Source organism: Erpetoichthys calabaricus, chromosome 3 (genome assembly GCF_900747795.2).
Source record: "Erpetoichthys calabaricus chromosome 3, fErpCal1.3, whole genome shotgun sequence".
Classification (NCBI taxonomy): domain Eukaryota; kingdom Metazoa; phylum Chordata; class Cladistia; order Polypteriformes; family Polypteridae; genus Erpetoichthys; species Erpetoichthys calabaricus.
In genome coordinates this window covers 28636449-28651654 of record NC_041396.2, presented here as the reverse complement: position 1 = coordinate 28651654, position 15206 = coordinate 28636449, and the positions used below count along the sequence as shown (strand labels likewise).

General features: G+C 40.1%; 1 protein-coding gene across 1 annotated transcript in view; it reads left to right on the top strand.

Moving 5' to 3' along the window:
- Positions 1-6376, top strand: part of lrig2 (leucine-rich repeats and immunoglobulin-like domains 2) — a 56423-nt gene extending 50047 nt beyond the window's left edge. Inside the window, exons 14-18 of the mRNA XM_028796520.2 lie at positions 102-551; positions 641-793; positions 2129-2269; positions 4591-4860; positions 6131-6376. Of these exons, the coding sequence (XP_028652353.1) occupies positions 102-551; positions 641-793; positions 2129-2269; positions 4591-4860; positions 6131-6372 (1256 nt within the window). The 3' untranslated portion in view covers positions 6373-6376. The remainder of the gene's footprint in view (positions 1-101; positions 552-640; positions 794-2128; positions 2270-4590; positions 4861-6130) is intronic.
- The last annotated feature ends 8830 nt before the right edge of the window (positions 6377-15206 follow it).

Below are 15206 nucleotides of genomic sequence, written 5' to 3'. Positions count from 1 at the left end.
TATCATTAATGGAAACATTTAATTTAAAGGATACACTTGGCCTTTTTTTGGAGTAAATGTTTCTAATGGAGCATCTCTCTGTCTCTCTCTCTGGTTTACAGAAACTCCTTCCTTCATCAGGCCTTTGGAGGACCGCACAGTTGCTAGGGGAGAAACAGCTGTTTTGCAGTGCATTGCTGGGGGCAGCCCTCCACCCAGGCTAAACTGGACTAAAGATGATGAGCCCCTAGTGATCACAGAGAGGCACTTCTTTGCTGCTGCCAATCAACTTTTGATAATTGTTGATACTAATCCTGCAGATGCCGGAAAATACACATGTCTCATGTCAAACACTCTGGGAACTGAGAGGGGTCATATTTATTTAAACATTATTTCTACTCCAAACTGCGACTTGGTACCAGGCAGCCCTGGCTATGACACAGATGGTTGGACTACAGTTGGAATTGTGATTATTGTTGTTGTCTGCTGTGTAGTTGGGACCTCACTTATCTGGGTAGTAGTTATTTATCACATGAGGAAGAGGAATGAAGATTACAGCATTGGTAACACAGGTGGGTGTACTGTTTACTAATAATACTTGGTAAATTGTACTGCAAAGCTGGAACTGTGTAATTTATTTAGTTTATTTTCTCCTTTATAGATGAAATTAATTTGCCAGCTGATATCCCAAGCTATCTTTCATCTCAGGGCACTCTTTCAGAGCCTCAGGATGGATACAACAACTCTGAGGCAGGGAGTCATCAGCAGCTAATGCCTCCATCATCAAATGGACATCCTCACAAAGCAGCAGATGGTATGCCAATGTCAGATTCTTCTGCATGAGCTCAATTCTAGTTCATTCAACAACAGGGATGGATAAACCCATATCTTACAATTTTGCTTTTGCAGACTTCATGTTTATATAATTGGAACTGGAGCAAAATGGAGTGATTTGCAATATGTTCTAGTAGCATTTAAGGGTAATAATCCCTTATGGTCTGGATCAGATTGTTTCTCTTTATGAGGCCAATGGCACACAACACACAACTTTGGGCACTCATTGTTTGTCATTTCTCACATACATTCTAGCCTGCCCCTACAATTTAAGAATAAAATCCGACATTTTTGGGGATTTCAAACTAGACGACTGCTGGTCACTGAAGCATGCTGATGCTGCCCACAGCTCACTAAAATTTGGAAAATTAAGTTAACTAGAAAATCACTGGAAAAATCCTGCAGTGTCACAAGGGCTTAAGATAGCAAAGATCCTGATAAATCAAATATGGAGCTTTTGATAGATCTTAAATGACACTGTAAGTGTCGTGCCACAGAATGTCCAGCAATCTCCGAGAGTTTACCAGTTTTCATTAAATAAAAAAAACTTTATCCCGTAGTAGAGCACTTCTTTTTCCTTGCTGCAATACAAGCAAAGAAAATTTGCAATTGCTGAGAATCCATTTATATGAAGTTTTAAAGTAGATTGTCTTGTATGAATATCCACTCCTTTCAGAATAATGCCGATAATGTGTATACGTGTGTATGTATATATTGTTACCTTATGTTTCTGGGTGAATCTGTTACAAATGAAAACCTGGTGTTAAAAGCGTGAAGAGACATATCAGCCAAAATAAAAGTTACTGACTCTGCAAAATAACTTTTCATTTAGGTGCATGCAAGGAAGCAAGCAGCTTTAGTCACATGGCACTGGCTTTACAAACTGCACCTTTTACATAAACATGTACAAACAGGAAGGAAGCAGTGACTTTTTTTATCTTAATAATGTGCAGTGTGAGCTTATCTGGTTCTTGTTGATGTTTCATATGAACATCATAACATATGATGTTTCATATTTTAGGAACTTGCATACGTCAGTTTGAACCAGGCGGTCTGATCTAGGGCAGGTTTAATATTTTGACCAAACACTTTCCTAAATGTTAGATACTGTAGCAAATTGACAGCCATTTACATACAAAGAGATGTTGATTTTTTTTAGTTTGACTGAGCACTAAATGTGCCTTTTTTAGCGTTATGTAAGGAAAACTATTCCCTGTGACATTTTATAAATGCAGCTAATTCTTTTTAAAACTGTTCTGAGTGCTTTCAGACAAGAACTCCTTATGATTAAAATCTTGATGTTTTTTTCATGCAGGTAATTGCTACCTAGACTCGGGATGTGACGCTGATGCAGATATCAACTCCTTTCTAGCACCTCGAATTAGTTCATTGTTTACAGGAAGAGATGGCTTTCATTTGCGAGATCAGCGTGATGGCATAGCACACACAACTACAGGTAGGTAACCAAGTCTGTAACTGTCACCAACAAACAGTATTAGAAACAAAAATTCTCTGAACCTTGGGGCAAATTACAAAGAGTGTATTTTATGCCAGCCAGGAGTAGGATTTAAAGTAGCTCAGGTACCTAAAAACTTGCATCCAAAAGATTTTTTTGATCTGTTCATTCTTTGAATCGTAGAATTTTTGTATATGAAAGTGTTCTAAATCTCAAAGCTTTTTGAGTTTAAGAATAGCATTCTTGAGCAAGAAATGCAGTGTTCTGTATACAAACTAGCTGTACCCCGTGGCTTCTCCCATGCAGTAATGAAACCGGACAAACACAAAAAGTGTTCCCCATGTTGGAAGAAAAACACATGCCCGTGATATCTCTGGCAATCAGCAGCTATCCCTCTAAAACACTTGAAGCTCTGATCTTTCTCTCAAAAACATCAAGCGTTACTCCTTAATAATCTGTAGATGATAATGTCTGCTGAACAAACAGGAATCGCTAGCTAAGCGGAGGCACGGTGCACTCCCAACACATGGCAAGACGTAGACCAACTCGAACAGAGGCTGGTGAGTGAATGAGGAAGGCCCCGCCCCCCTGCTGTCGGCCCACAGCTACTCTCTTGGATTTGCATAAATACATCGGTACCGCAAGTGAACTATGGGACTTAGCGCAATGAGAGAAGTCACAAAATAAACTGGAAAGTTCAAGCAAATAATAGAAAACAACCAGATCTAAATCCGTTAAGTAATTCTTTCGTGAAAAGCGGACAAACATACAGACAGAACGCGCTTAGACCACAAAATTTTTAAAACCGTTTCTTAGCACCTATGGGCCAAGGGTAACCTACATTCCAAATTTCAAGTCCCAAGTCCTCATGGTTTGGGAGATTTTGTGATGAGTGAGTCATTGGTATTTGGCCTTATATATATATATATATATATATATATATATATATATATATATATATATATATATAAAATAGATTAATGGAACTTTCACATTGCCTAACTGAGACTGTCCACGCAGTAATTGGTGCAAGATAGGATCCAACCGATCAGTCACAGGGACCACTTATGCATTCACCCTCAATGCACACAGGGCTTCAGTTGTTCATGCCAAAACTGGAACAGTAGTTTTATTATTTTATTGAACAGTGGAATGGTCTGAGGTGGTCACCATGAGCTCCTGTATATGTTCGTTGAATGTTTGAGAGGGGTGTTGGATGGTGATTAAGTTTAATTTTGAATTCCAATAGATTTTCTTTGGGGAAAGAAATTAAATATAGAGAGAAATGATTGGTATTGTTGTGATAGGCACAGCAGCTTTATTACACAGTCATTCTGGTCTTTTCAACTTTCAGCTCGAAATAAGGATTTTTGTAACCACCGTTACTATCTGCAATAGCAAGTTATTTCCAAAATAAAAATGTGAGCTCTCTGATACTGCCACCGGGAGGACTTTAATAATGGCCATATTGTGAAACGATGGCTGTTATCAGATTTTAGTATAACAGTTAAATCACAAGGCATTACCAATATGACAGTGGACTTTGGTCTATTTGTTGATTATCTGTTCTTAAATCTGCTTGTTCCAGTTCACGGTAACTGGAAGCCTCTCCCTGTAGCATTGGACTCCAAGCAGGAGTCAGCCCTGCACGAGGTACCATTCATTTGTAATGCAGATATTCAAAGTCTCTGCATATCCAGAAATGAGCTGTGTGCTGTCATTCAGTCATTTTATTTATAGATGTGGTTCTGCCCACAATATACAGTTCCGAGTTATTGCTTTAAATAGTGACGCTAACAGTTACATTCTGTATCAAAGAAAAGCTTGGAGTGAATCATTCACTTAATTTTGGGCTTAGAGAACAAATGATTCATATGGGTTGATCTATGTTATTTGAAATAAATACATAAAGACCTGTTATGCACTCCTATTTATTATTACAGCATCCCTCTCCCCCTACTCTACTAGTTTTAATCTCTGCATTTATTCTGAAAAGATTTGAGTTACTCCAGAGAAGAATTAAATTCTAAACCAAATGTTTTTATTTTGATTACTCATTTACTCCTGAAATGTTATGCATGTGACAATTATGAGCCTACAAAGACCAAGAAATGAGCAGTGTTTAAAAATAATGATGGTATTCTTCTCCAGAGTTCTTTGAATAAATGACAGTTTTTAAGTACTGTATATTGCATAACTATGTTTAGTTTTACTCAAATTCTACCTGATACACTGTTATCTTCTAACTGCTTCAGAACTATTTTTTCATTTTACTGAGTTTGTTGTCTCTCTTGCTTTTTGTCTTTCTTTATTTGGATAAGGTTCTGGAACACTAGTGATTTGCTCTGACTGCTATGACAATGCAAACATCTACACTCGGACACGGGAGTGCTGCCCTTATGCCTATCTGACCGAAGAAGACCCATTAGACAAGTCCTTATCTAGCAATGTACTGCAGCTACCTAAAGAACCTCTTGGCCTTCCCCAGCGAGGCAGCATGTTGTCAGAGAAGCTTGTTGCTGAGAAGGACATGACCGCATTTCTTTCTAGAGCTACCAAGCCAGAAATTTCTTCACAGACCCACAGTAATGGTAAGATATGTCCTCAGATATGATATTTATATGGATTTTTTTTATTATTATTACATTTACAGATAGATGTATATCTGGAATCAAATGATTCCCATCCACTCTCAATGAATCTGTCAAGACATTTAAATGTGAAGTTAGAAAACTGTCCTAACATATAGTCTTTAAGGATGTGCTCATTTTTAGTTTTTGAGGTGTGTTATTTTTTCAGTTTTAAATATGCTATTGTAGCAGAATGTACATGTTTCTGTTTCATTAGAGTAGACAGACTTTTTTGTCTTGCATGCTGCTACTTTGTGCCCTGATCATGTATCAGGTAAGCTTCACTTCTCAGTAACTACTGATCTTCACAGGTTATAACTGTGCATATATCCCACTATGGCTGAGTCTAGATTACTGTTTTGCCTTTATGAAGAAACTGAATATTTTTGAGAAGTACTTTGCACTTTTGCATGATTCCTTAATTATTGAGCCATGTTGTGTTATGTAACACATTATTATATATATATTCTCAAATATTCTTTTAGAAAAACATTATGCGAATAGCTTGAAATTTGCTTCTTCTGATACCATTCTGATGTCAATTGCATTTTTGAACTTGGCAAGTTATTCTTTATTGTGCATTGGTCCAATGGGACAATGACAAATTACTTTAAATTATCCATTGAGCACATAACTGTCAAGTGAATCTTTGCTCAGCATCATGTAGAGAGAACAGCAGCCTTACTAGTATTAGGATATTACACATTCAGTTAAGCATTTGTAAGGTTAATCTACATCAGCCACCTTTAGATTACCTGTCATTTGCAATTATCTATAATGTACAATATAAAATTTTGTATGCAAGACCAAATCTTAGCTATCTTCATGCAAGATTAGCATTCTGTTATTGCTAATGTCATGTTTTTACTTTGTGCTACACATAGGAGTTTTTATTTAATATCCAAAGGAAGGTATGATGCGATTCATTTAACTTTATGTGCAATCCAGTAAATGGGGAAAACATACTAAAGCAAGACGCAAGTGTTCCTACTGAAATAAAAATTGAATTAAAGGTCAGTTGTGTTCATGCTGAACTGAAAGAGTGCTGTTTGTTCCAGTTAAGTGCTTAAATCTGAATAATTACTTAAGATGTCAATGGATCTTAACATTAAAAACATTTAACAATATACTACATTGCTTCAGGCAGTTAAATGTTTTAAGGAAACTGTACGCCATTGTTAGCTGAATTGTTTGTTATTTTTGCTTTATTTATTTTTCCCTGCCTCTGCAGAAACTGCACCTGTGCACTTTTGGCTCTTAAATCAAGATGCTGAACTAACTTCAACGTCTGACATTTCACAACACGTGGTGCCGGGACATTCCAGTAGTCACATGCGGCCTGACAAAGGAGGAGCTACAGGAGTAGTACATAAATTTTCAGACTCCTATGGGACATCAGTGTCACGGACACAGGAACAGACAAGTAGTTCTAGCAGGACATCAGACTTGAGGGAACATAAGACTGCCACTTAGAAAAGCAGCAAGATAAGTTCCTCTTGAGTTACCCACTACCTCGAAATGACTGAAGTAAAGGCCAAAAAAAATGTATCAATGTTTACATCCAATGGAACCAATGAACTGAGAGCATCTTGTCTGCTGCCACTTGCTGAAACTTTAAACACTGTTGCTACTCAGGATCCAATGAACAGGCTAAACTTGTGGCCACTCAGTTACCAAACACAGCCACGTTAACCTTCTACATCTGAGATACTCTAAGAGTTGTGGCAGTGATGCTGCTACTGTACCTCTCAGTCACAGATGTTCAGTTTACTAAGGCTTCATCCAGGTACAGATGACTGATTTCCTGAGCAATTAAAAAAACAAAACAGTTACTAGAAGTTATTTTGAACTGTAAATAGATTCAAACATTTTAAATTTTTATGTACAAATGTAAAACACTAATGTAAATATATATTTCTGGTATTACAAAGTATTGTTTGAATTTCTTAAACCATACATTGTATAATATTGGTACGGAAATATGAAATATATCATGAATTGTGTTTGAACTTTTGGTCTGGCTTGTTTTTTACAAAAAAATTACCAGGCAGTTGTAGTTTCCCTGCGAGCTCTTACTCACCAAGTAATTTGTTGAGTCAAATGCTAACTTGTGTAATTTGTATTTTAATTAATCTGTCATAACCATTCTCTCCCCCATTAGGACAGAGAATGATTGTCTATGGAGCACACGGAAATAGCAGGTGACATTTTAAAGATGCCATTATTAAGTGTTTAACGTTACCTTGTTTCAGTAGTCCTTTTGCAAAGCTGAAGAAAGAATTTTGTACAGATTTATTTAATAAGTGTTAAAAGCTTTGTCCTTTCTTTCTTGAGAACTTGGTTTTATCTGAATGAATAATTAAAATGTCCTTTACGGTGAATAGTTAAGTGAGCAGAAGATGAAGTGATCACCAAATGGCATACAGTTAAAGATGACACCTTTCTTTAATATTTTAAGCAAGATTACGTGTTTATTTCCATCAGTCACAGGAACAAAATACCAAAAAAAATGAAAAGGGCCTGAAGCAAAAGTTTGGGCACCTGACATGGTGAGTATTTAGTAAGACCCCCTATGGCGAGTATCACAGTTTGTAAATGGTTTTTGTTGCCAGCTAAGAGTCTTTCGGTTCTTACTTGGGGTCTTTTCAGCCATTCGTGCTTACAAAAGACTTCTAATTCTACAAGATTCTTATGCCGTCTTGCATGCTCTGCTCTTTTGAGATCTATCCACAATGATCGTCAGTGATGTTTATTTAGGTCAGGGGACTGTGACGGCCATGGCAAAACTGTCCACTTGCTCTTCTTGAGGTGTTTATTCCATTATAGATTTTGAGCTGTGTTTCAGATCATTATCTTGTTGTAGGACTCATCCTCTTTCTAACTCTTTTACAGATGGTGTGATGTTTTCTTCCAGAATTTGCTGGTATTTATTTGAATCCTTTCTTCTCTCTACCAGTGACATGTTCCCTGTGCCACTAGCTACAACACAAGCCTGATCGATCCAATGCCATGCTTGATAGTTGGAGACTTTTGCACATTGTGAATGCGTTAGGCTGGTTTAGATGTTCATTTGTAAACTTCAGGCGCTAACTTTTGTGGCTAGGGTGCAGGAATGGTTTTCTTCTGCTGATTTTATCCTGAAGGTCCTATTTCAGTAGAACAGTGCACCACCACTCCAGAGTCTGATAAATCTTCCTGAAGGTCTTTTGCAGTCAAATGGCGGTTTTTATTTGCATTTCTAGTAATCTAATAAGCAGTTCTTTCAGAAAGTTTTCTTGGTCTTCCAGACCTGAACTTGACCTCCACCGTTCCTGTTAATGGCCATTTCTTACTAACATTACAAACTGAGGAAACCGCTACCTGAAAACGCTTTGCTAACTTCTTGTAGCCGTCTGCTCTGTGAGCGTCAGTTCTTTTATTTTTCAGACTTCTTGGCAGCTGCTTAGAGGAGCCCATGGCTGCTGATTATCGGGATGAGGTTTGAGGAGTCTGAGAATTTATAGGGCTTTGCACTTTGCATCACCTGGGGTTTCCTAATGACGACTGTGCACAAGCCTTAGTCCTGACAAGCTAATGAAGGTCTGAGACCACCTCTGGGAAAAGTCATCTGAGACCTCAAATATGTTGGAGTCCTCAAACTTTTGCATGTTTTTTTCATTGTACAAAATTAAAACAATACACAAAAAAGTGTGTCATCTTTAATTTTATGCCTTTTGATGATCAGTTCATCTTCTGTTCACTGAATTTTATTCATAGTAACTGACATTTTAAGCATGCCACTGTATACATCAATCTGTTAATTTGAAAGTTTGGAACCAACCCTGGACAAAGTGCCAGTCCTTAACAGGGCATCCTCTTCTTTTGATTGTGAGAAATTTAAGTTAATTGATTTTTATCATTCCTGATTGCATTACTGCATCCATTTAAATAATTTAAGTGAAAATGTTATGATACTCCACTGTTTGAGTGAGATGTCCTTTTGTGTCTGACATGAAATCTGTACAGTAGTGTATTTGTCATTATTAAAATGACCGAGTTGTTCAAAATAATTAAGAGTGTTATGCCAGAGATGATAGTACTATCCCTTTGATTCTTGAACATGTTTGTAGCTTGTTGGCCTCTGGCAAATTACAAGTATCAGTTGTGCTTGTATTAGACTGGCATTGGTGACTGCAGGTAGACCCCACTAAAGTAAACCCAGGAAATTATATGGGTGGTGGGAGATGGTCCTAATCCCATGCCCACTTGTCTGTTTGTGGAGTTTATACATATCCCACATATTTATGTGTTTGTTCCTCTTGCAGTCATCAAAGCACTATGAAGGTTTGCTTTGTAACTGACTTTAAATTGGCCCCAGCGTAATTAAATACTGGGAGGCAGATGCCATATCTTCAAGTGTATAGATAGTTTATATTTGTTACAGTACTTTTCCTGGGAGTGTATCATTCTTCTCTTGTATGGCTTTTCTTTAATTTTTGTCCAAGGGACACATCTCAAACTTTCAACTTGATGATTTACAGTGCCTGTTCACCCCTTGGAAGATTTTATATTTAGTAATTACACAACATTTAATCACTGAGTATTTAATTTGGCTTTCTTGACCGTGATCAATGGTAAACACTCTTTGTCAAAGTGAAAGCTGGTCTCTTCAAAGAGATAAAAAAATTATAAATTAAAAAAAAATAAATGCCCAAGTATTCACCCCACTCCAGTGGGTATTTAGTACAGCAGTTCCAAACCTGTGGCAGCCTTGCAGGTGGGTCACGGCTAACCCTGGATGAAACCCCCTGCCCCCTTAGCCTCCTCTGACGATCGCACTCAATTCACAGCAGCAGCTTTGCAGGTTGATCACGGCTGATCATGGACGACCTCCCCAAGTTCTGCTATGATGAGTGTACTCTATTCATTAAGGAGGTTAAACATTGATGGTGCTCGAGTCATCTGACACTCTGCTGATCTCATGGGAACCCCCATAACTCCTCTCATGCTTTCATAATCGCTTGATTCATCAAAGAGGACCCCCAAACTCCCATTGCTCAGACAATCCGCTCTAAATTCATGAATGGGGACCCAACCCACATTCCCGAGCGGGGTTCAAACATACTTGCATGTGAGAACTGGGTAGAGACATCACAAAGGTTAGAAAACAGGTCTGTCTGTCTCATTAGCTTTCACATCTTCACACTGACATTTTTCCCAGCTCTTGTTTGCTTTTCAAGCTCTAACCCAGCCACAGGATGCACAAACCAGTGTCTTTCTTCATTGCCAGTCCCAAGCCTGGATAAATGGGGAGAATTATGTCAGGAAGGGCATCCGGTGTAAAATTTTGCCAAATCAATATGCGGACAATACAAATTTCCATACCGGATCGGTCAAGCCCCGGGTTAACAATGACCGCCACCAGTACTGTTAGCCAACAGGGTGCTGGCTGAAATTGGTCTATTGTTGGCCAAAGGGGGGAGGAAAGTAAAGAACGTGAAACTGAGGGTAGGAACTTTGAATGTTGGCAGTATGACTGGTAAGGGGAGAGAGCAGATATGATGGAGTGAAGGAAGGTTGATATATTGTGTGTGCAAGAGACTAAATGGAAGAAGAGTAAGGCCAGGTGGATTCAAATTGTTCTATCAAATTCTTCTATCATGGTGTGGATGGGAGGAGAAATGGAGTAGGGGTTATTCTGAAGGAACAGTATGTCAAGAGTGTTCTGGAGGTGAAAAAGAGTGTCAAACAGAGCAATGATTATGAAGCTGGAAATTGGAGGTGTGATGATGAATGTTGTTAGTGCATATGCACCGCAAGTTGGGTGTGCGATGGAAGAGAATGAAGATTTTTGGAGTGAGTTGGATTAAGTGATGTGATTAACAGTGGTACCCAAGGGACAAACAGTGGTGATTGGAGCGGATTTCAATGGACATGCTGGTGAAGGGAACAGCGGAGATGAGGAGGTAATGGGTAGGTATGGTGTCAAGAAGAGGAATGAAGAACGTCAGAGGATAGTGGATTTTGCCAAAAGGATGGACATGGCTGTTGTGAATATGTATTTTAAGAAGAGGGAGGAACATAGGGTGATGTACAAGAGTGGAGGAAGATGCACAAAGGTAGATTACATCCTATGCAGGAGAGCTGATCTGAAGGAGACTGAAGACTGCAAAGTGGTGGCAGGGGAAAGTGTAGTTAAGCAGCATAGGATGTGGTCTGTAGGATGACGTTGGAGATCAAGAAGAGGAAGAGAGTGAGGGCAGAGCCAAGGATCAAATGGTGGAAGTTGAAAAAGGAAGACTGCAAGGTTGAGTTTAGGGAGGAGGTGAGACAGGCACTGGGTGGCAGTGAAGAGTTACCAGACAGCTGAGAAACTACAGCAGATGTAGTAAGGGTGACAGCAGGAAGGGTGCTTTGCATGTCAGAGAGATGCAGAAAGTAGACGAGTACAAGGAGATAAGGCGCAAGGTGAAGAGAGAGGTGGCGAAGGCTAAAGAAAAGGCTTATGATGAGTTGTATGAGAGGTTGGACACTAAGGATGGAGAAAAGGACCTGTACTGATTGATTAGACAAAGGGACGAGCTAGGAAAAATGTGCAGGTTAGGGTGGTAAAGGATAAAGATGGAAATGTACTCACAAGCGAGGAGAGTGTGATGGAAAGAGTACTTTGAGAGACTGATGAATGAAGAGAATGAGAGAGAGAAGAGGTTGGATGATGTGGAGATAGTGAATCAGGAAGTGCAACGGATTAGCAAGGAGGAAGTAAGGACAGCTATGAAGAGGTTGAAAAATGGAAAGGCTGTTGGTCCAGATGACATACCTATGGAAGCATGGAGGTGTTTAGGAGAGATGGCAGTGGAATTTTTAACCAGATTGTTTTATGGAATTTTGGAAAGTGAGAGGATGCCTGAGGAGTGGAGAAGAAGTGTACTGGTGCCGATATTTAAGAATAAGGGGGATGTGCAGGACTGCAGTAACTACAGGGGGATAAAATTGATGAGTCACAGCATGAAGTTAAGGGAAAGAGTAGTGAAAGCTAGGTTAAGAAGTGAGGTGATGATTAGTAAGCAGCAGTGTGGTTTCATGCCAAGAAAGAGCACCACAGATGTGATGTTTGCTCTGAGGATGTTGATGGAGAAGTTTACAGAAGGCCAGAAGGAGTTGCATTGCGTCTTTGTGGACCTGGAGAAAGCATATGATAGGGTGCCTCGAGAGGTGCTGTGGTATTGTATGAGGAAGTCGGGAGTGACAGAGAAGTATATAAGAGTTGTACAGGATATGTACGAGGGAAGTGTGACCGTGGTGAGGTCTGCGGTAGGAGTGACGGATGCATTCAAATTGGAAATGGGATTACATCAGGGATCGGCTCTGAGCCCTTTCTTATTTGCAGTGGTGATGGACAGGTTGACAGACGAGATTAGACAGGAGTCCCCGTGGACTATGATGTTTGCTGATGACATTGTGATCTGTAGTGATAGTAGGGAGCAGGTTGAGGAGACGCTGGAGAGATGGAGTTATGCTTTAGAGAGGAGAGGAATGAAGGTCAGTAAGAACAAGACCGAATACATGTGTGTGAATGAGAGGGAGGTCAGAGGAATGGTGAGCATGCAGGGAGTCGAGTTGGCGAAGGTGGATGAGTTTAAATACTTGGGATCAACAGTACAGAGTAATGGGGATTGTGGAAGAGAAGTGAAAAAGAGAGTGCAGGCAGGGTGGAATGGGTGGAGAAGAGTGTCAGGAGTGATTTGTGACAGACGGGTATCAACAAGAGTGAAAGGGAAGGTCTACAGGATGGTAGTGAGAGCAGAGATGTTATATGAGCTTGAGATGGTGGCACTGACCAGAAAGCGGGAGACAGAGCTGGAGGTGGCAGAGTTAAAGATGCTAAGATTTGCATTGGGTGTGACGAGGATGGATAGGATTAGAAATGAGGACATTAGAGGGTCAGCTCAAGTTGGATGGTTTGGGGACAAAGTCAAAGGGGCAAGATTGCGTTGGTTTGGACATGTGCAGAGGAGAGATGCTGAGTATATTGGGAGAAGGATACTACGGATGGAGCTGCCAGGTAAGAGGAAGGCCTAAGAGAGGTTTTATGGATGTGGTGAGAGAGGACATGCAGGTGATGGGTGTAACAGAGCAAGATGACGAGGACAGAAAGATATGGAAGAAGATCCACTGTGGCAACCCCTAACGGGAGCAGCTGAAAGAAGAAGAAGAAGGTGCAGCGAGAGTAACAACGCTAAAGCAGTTATTGTATTTGGAATAGTTTGGCCATTCTGTGGACCATTTTATTATTACAGGTTAATTACAATGAGATGCATTAAACTACAGTAATAAACAATATATGCTGTTAGTTTCAGTGTATATGACAAAGCCGTGTCAGGGATGTGGATCTAAAAAAGAAAGGGAAACCACATTGGAACAGTAGCACTGCTTTGATGCTGGGTGCCGCCAGTTTGCAAAACCGAGCTGAGAACTTGCGTATGCCAGGGTATGAGCTACTGTGGAAATGTGCGTGGCTTTAGGCCAAGTTTAGGTTTTATACATCATGTTTTGAATGTGGAAACGTTCATACACAACATTTTTGTGCATACGCACCATTTATACATGAGGCCCCAGAACTGGAGTTGGAGACCCCTGCTCTAGATACTGTTGTGTGTGAAAATCCCCTTTAGATCAGAAGTTACAGAAATACTTAAACCAGCCCGTCTGGCACCAACAATCATGCCACAGTTGAAGTCACTGACATGACATTTGTTCCCCGTTCTGGTGTTTAATGTGAACGTTAACTGGAGCTATTGACCTGCATCTGCATGATTTGATGCATTGTGATTGGCTGATTAGGTAATTATATCGATAAACCGGTGCACACATGTGCCTAACTATTTGTTCAGCGTGTGTGTGTGTGTTTTTCTGGGCTTAGGCAGTGGTTGTCTGGCTCAAAGACATGCATTTTGATTGGACCCTAAATCTGTGAACTGATGTGTGTGATGCCACATTCAGACCATAACTCATCCCACTTGATCTTGACCCTTTGGGATGCATTTGTGCCAGTAGTGCAAAAAAATTCTAGCGAACCAGGAAGCTAAAAGATCTGCTGAACACGTAAAACAACATGCTGACAGCACACCAGAAACACGGCTGCTGGATGTCACTGAAAAACGTTTCTTACATTTCAATCTGGGTGAAGTAAGTGACGAACATGGAAAAAGATTCCATCAAGATATTTCTATTGTAGAAACTAGATAAGGCCTTTCCACCTCCAACATGATGTGTGATTACTATGGTGGTCCTCAAACCAGGGTCGTCTTAGCAGCATTGCAGGCCCCTGGGCAAAGCAGTGCACTGGCGCCCCTACCTACACAACCACTCAGCAAGTCACAACGTACATACTGTAGATTAGCATGGGGCCTCCGGGCAACTGCCCAGCGTGCCCATGCGTTAAGACGGCCCTGCATCAAACCAATGTAAAGAGTTGATGTTTTTAGAACCATTTCTCCACAAGGCTCATTTAATGTTTTGTCCATTAGGGTAGCTTGTATACTGTATGTGTGAAAGTTGGATTGTGAAACATTTAGAGGTCGCACTATTCTGAACATTTCGTTTGCCTTGTTACTCTCTATATCGGGGTGGGCAAAGTCAGTCCTGGAGGGCCGCAGTGGCTGCAGGTTTTTTTTCCAGCCCAATTGTTTAATTTCTTAGTTGTCAGCAAAATGACAAGGGGACTCACATGTTTGCACAGCCAGTTTTTCACATTTGATTTAATTTCATACAACTAAATACTGCATCACTAAAAATCTTTGTTCGGAAAACACAGCAGTACTCAGATGTTCCTAGGAAATGAAAGACATACCACTGTTATCTTTTTTGTTGAAAGGAGAGTCAATTATTATACAGTCTCAGAGGGGTCCCAAACTTTTTCATATGACTGTATTACCCTAGTAACACTTCTGCTTCATTTTCGTTGTCTCGCTTGTTAAGATTTGGAACCCTTATTGCTCATCTTAGTCTTAAATGGCTGTACAGTGGAACCTCGGTTCACGAACGTCTCGGAACACATACAAATCGGGTTACGACCAAACAGTTCGCCAAACTTGTGCATCTGTTCACGACCACACACTCGGTATACGAACAAACCAGTTTCCCTTTCGGTTTGTGCGCGCCGATGATTTCCGCACGTGTTCAGTCTCTCCCTGTACTGTACATTGTTCTCGGTGCATCACGCAGAGGGACTCTCCCTCAAGACCCTCTCAACCCAGCTTCCTCCTGTAGTATAGCGGGTCCACAGCTCCCGTCAAAAAGGCCAATTTTAATAAATAACTAAATCC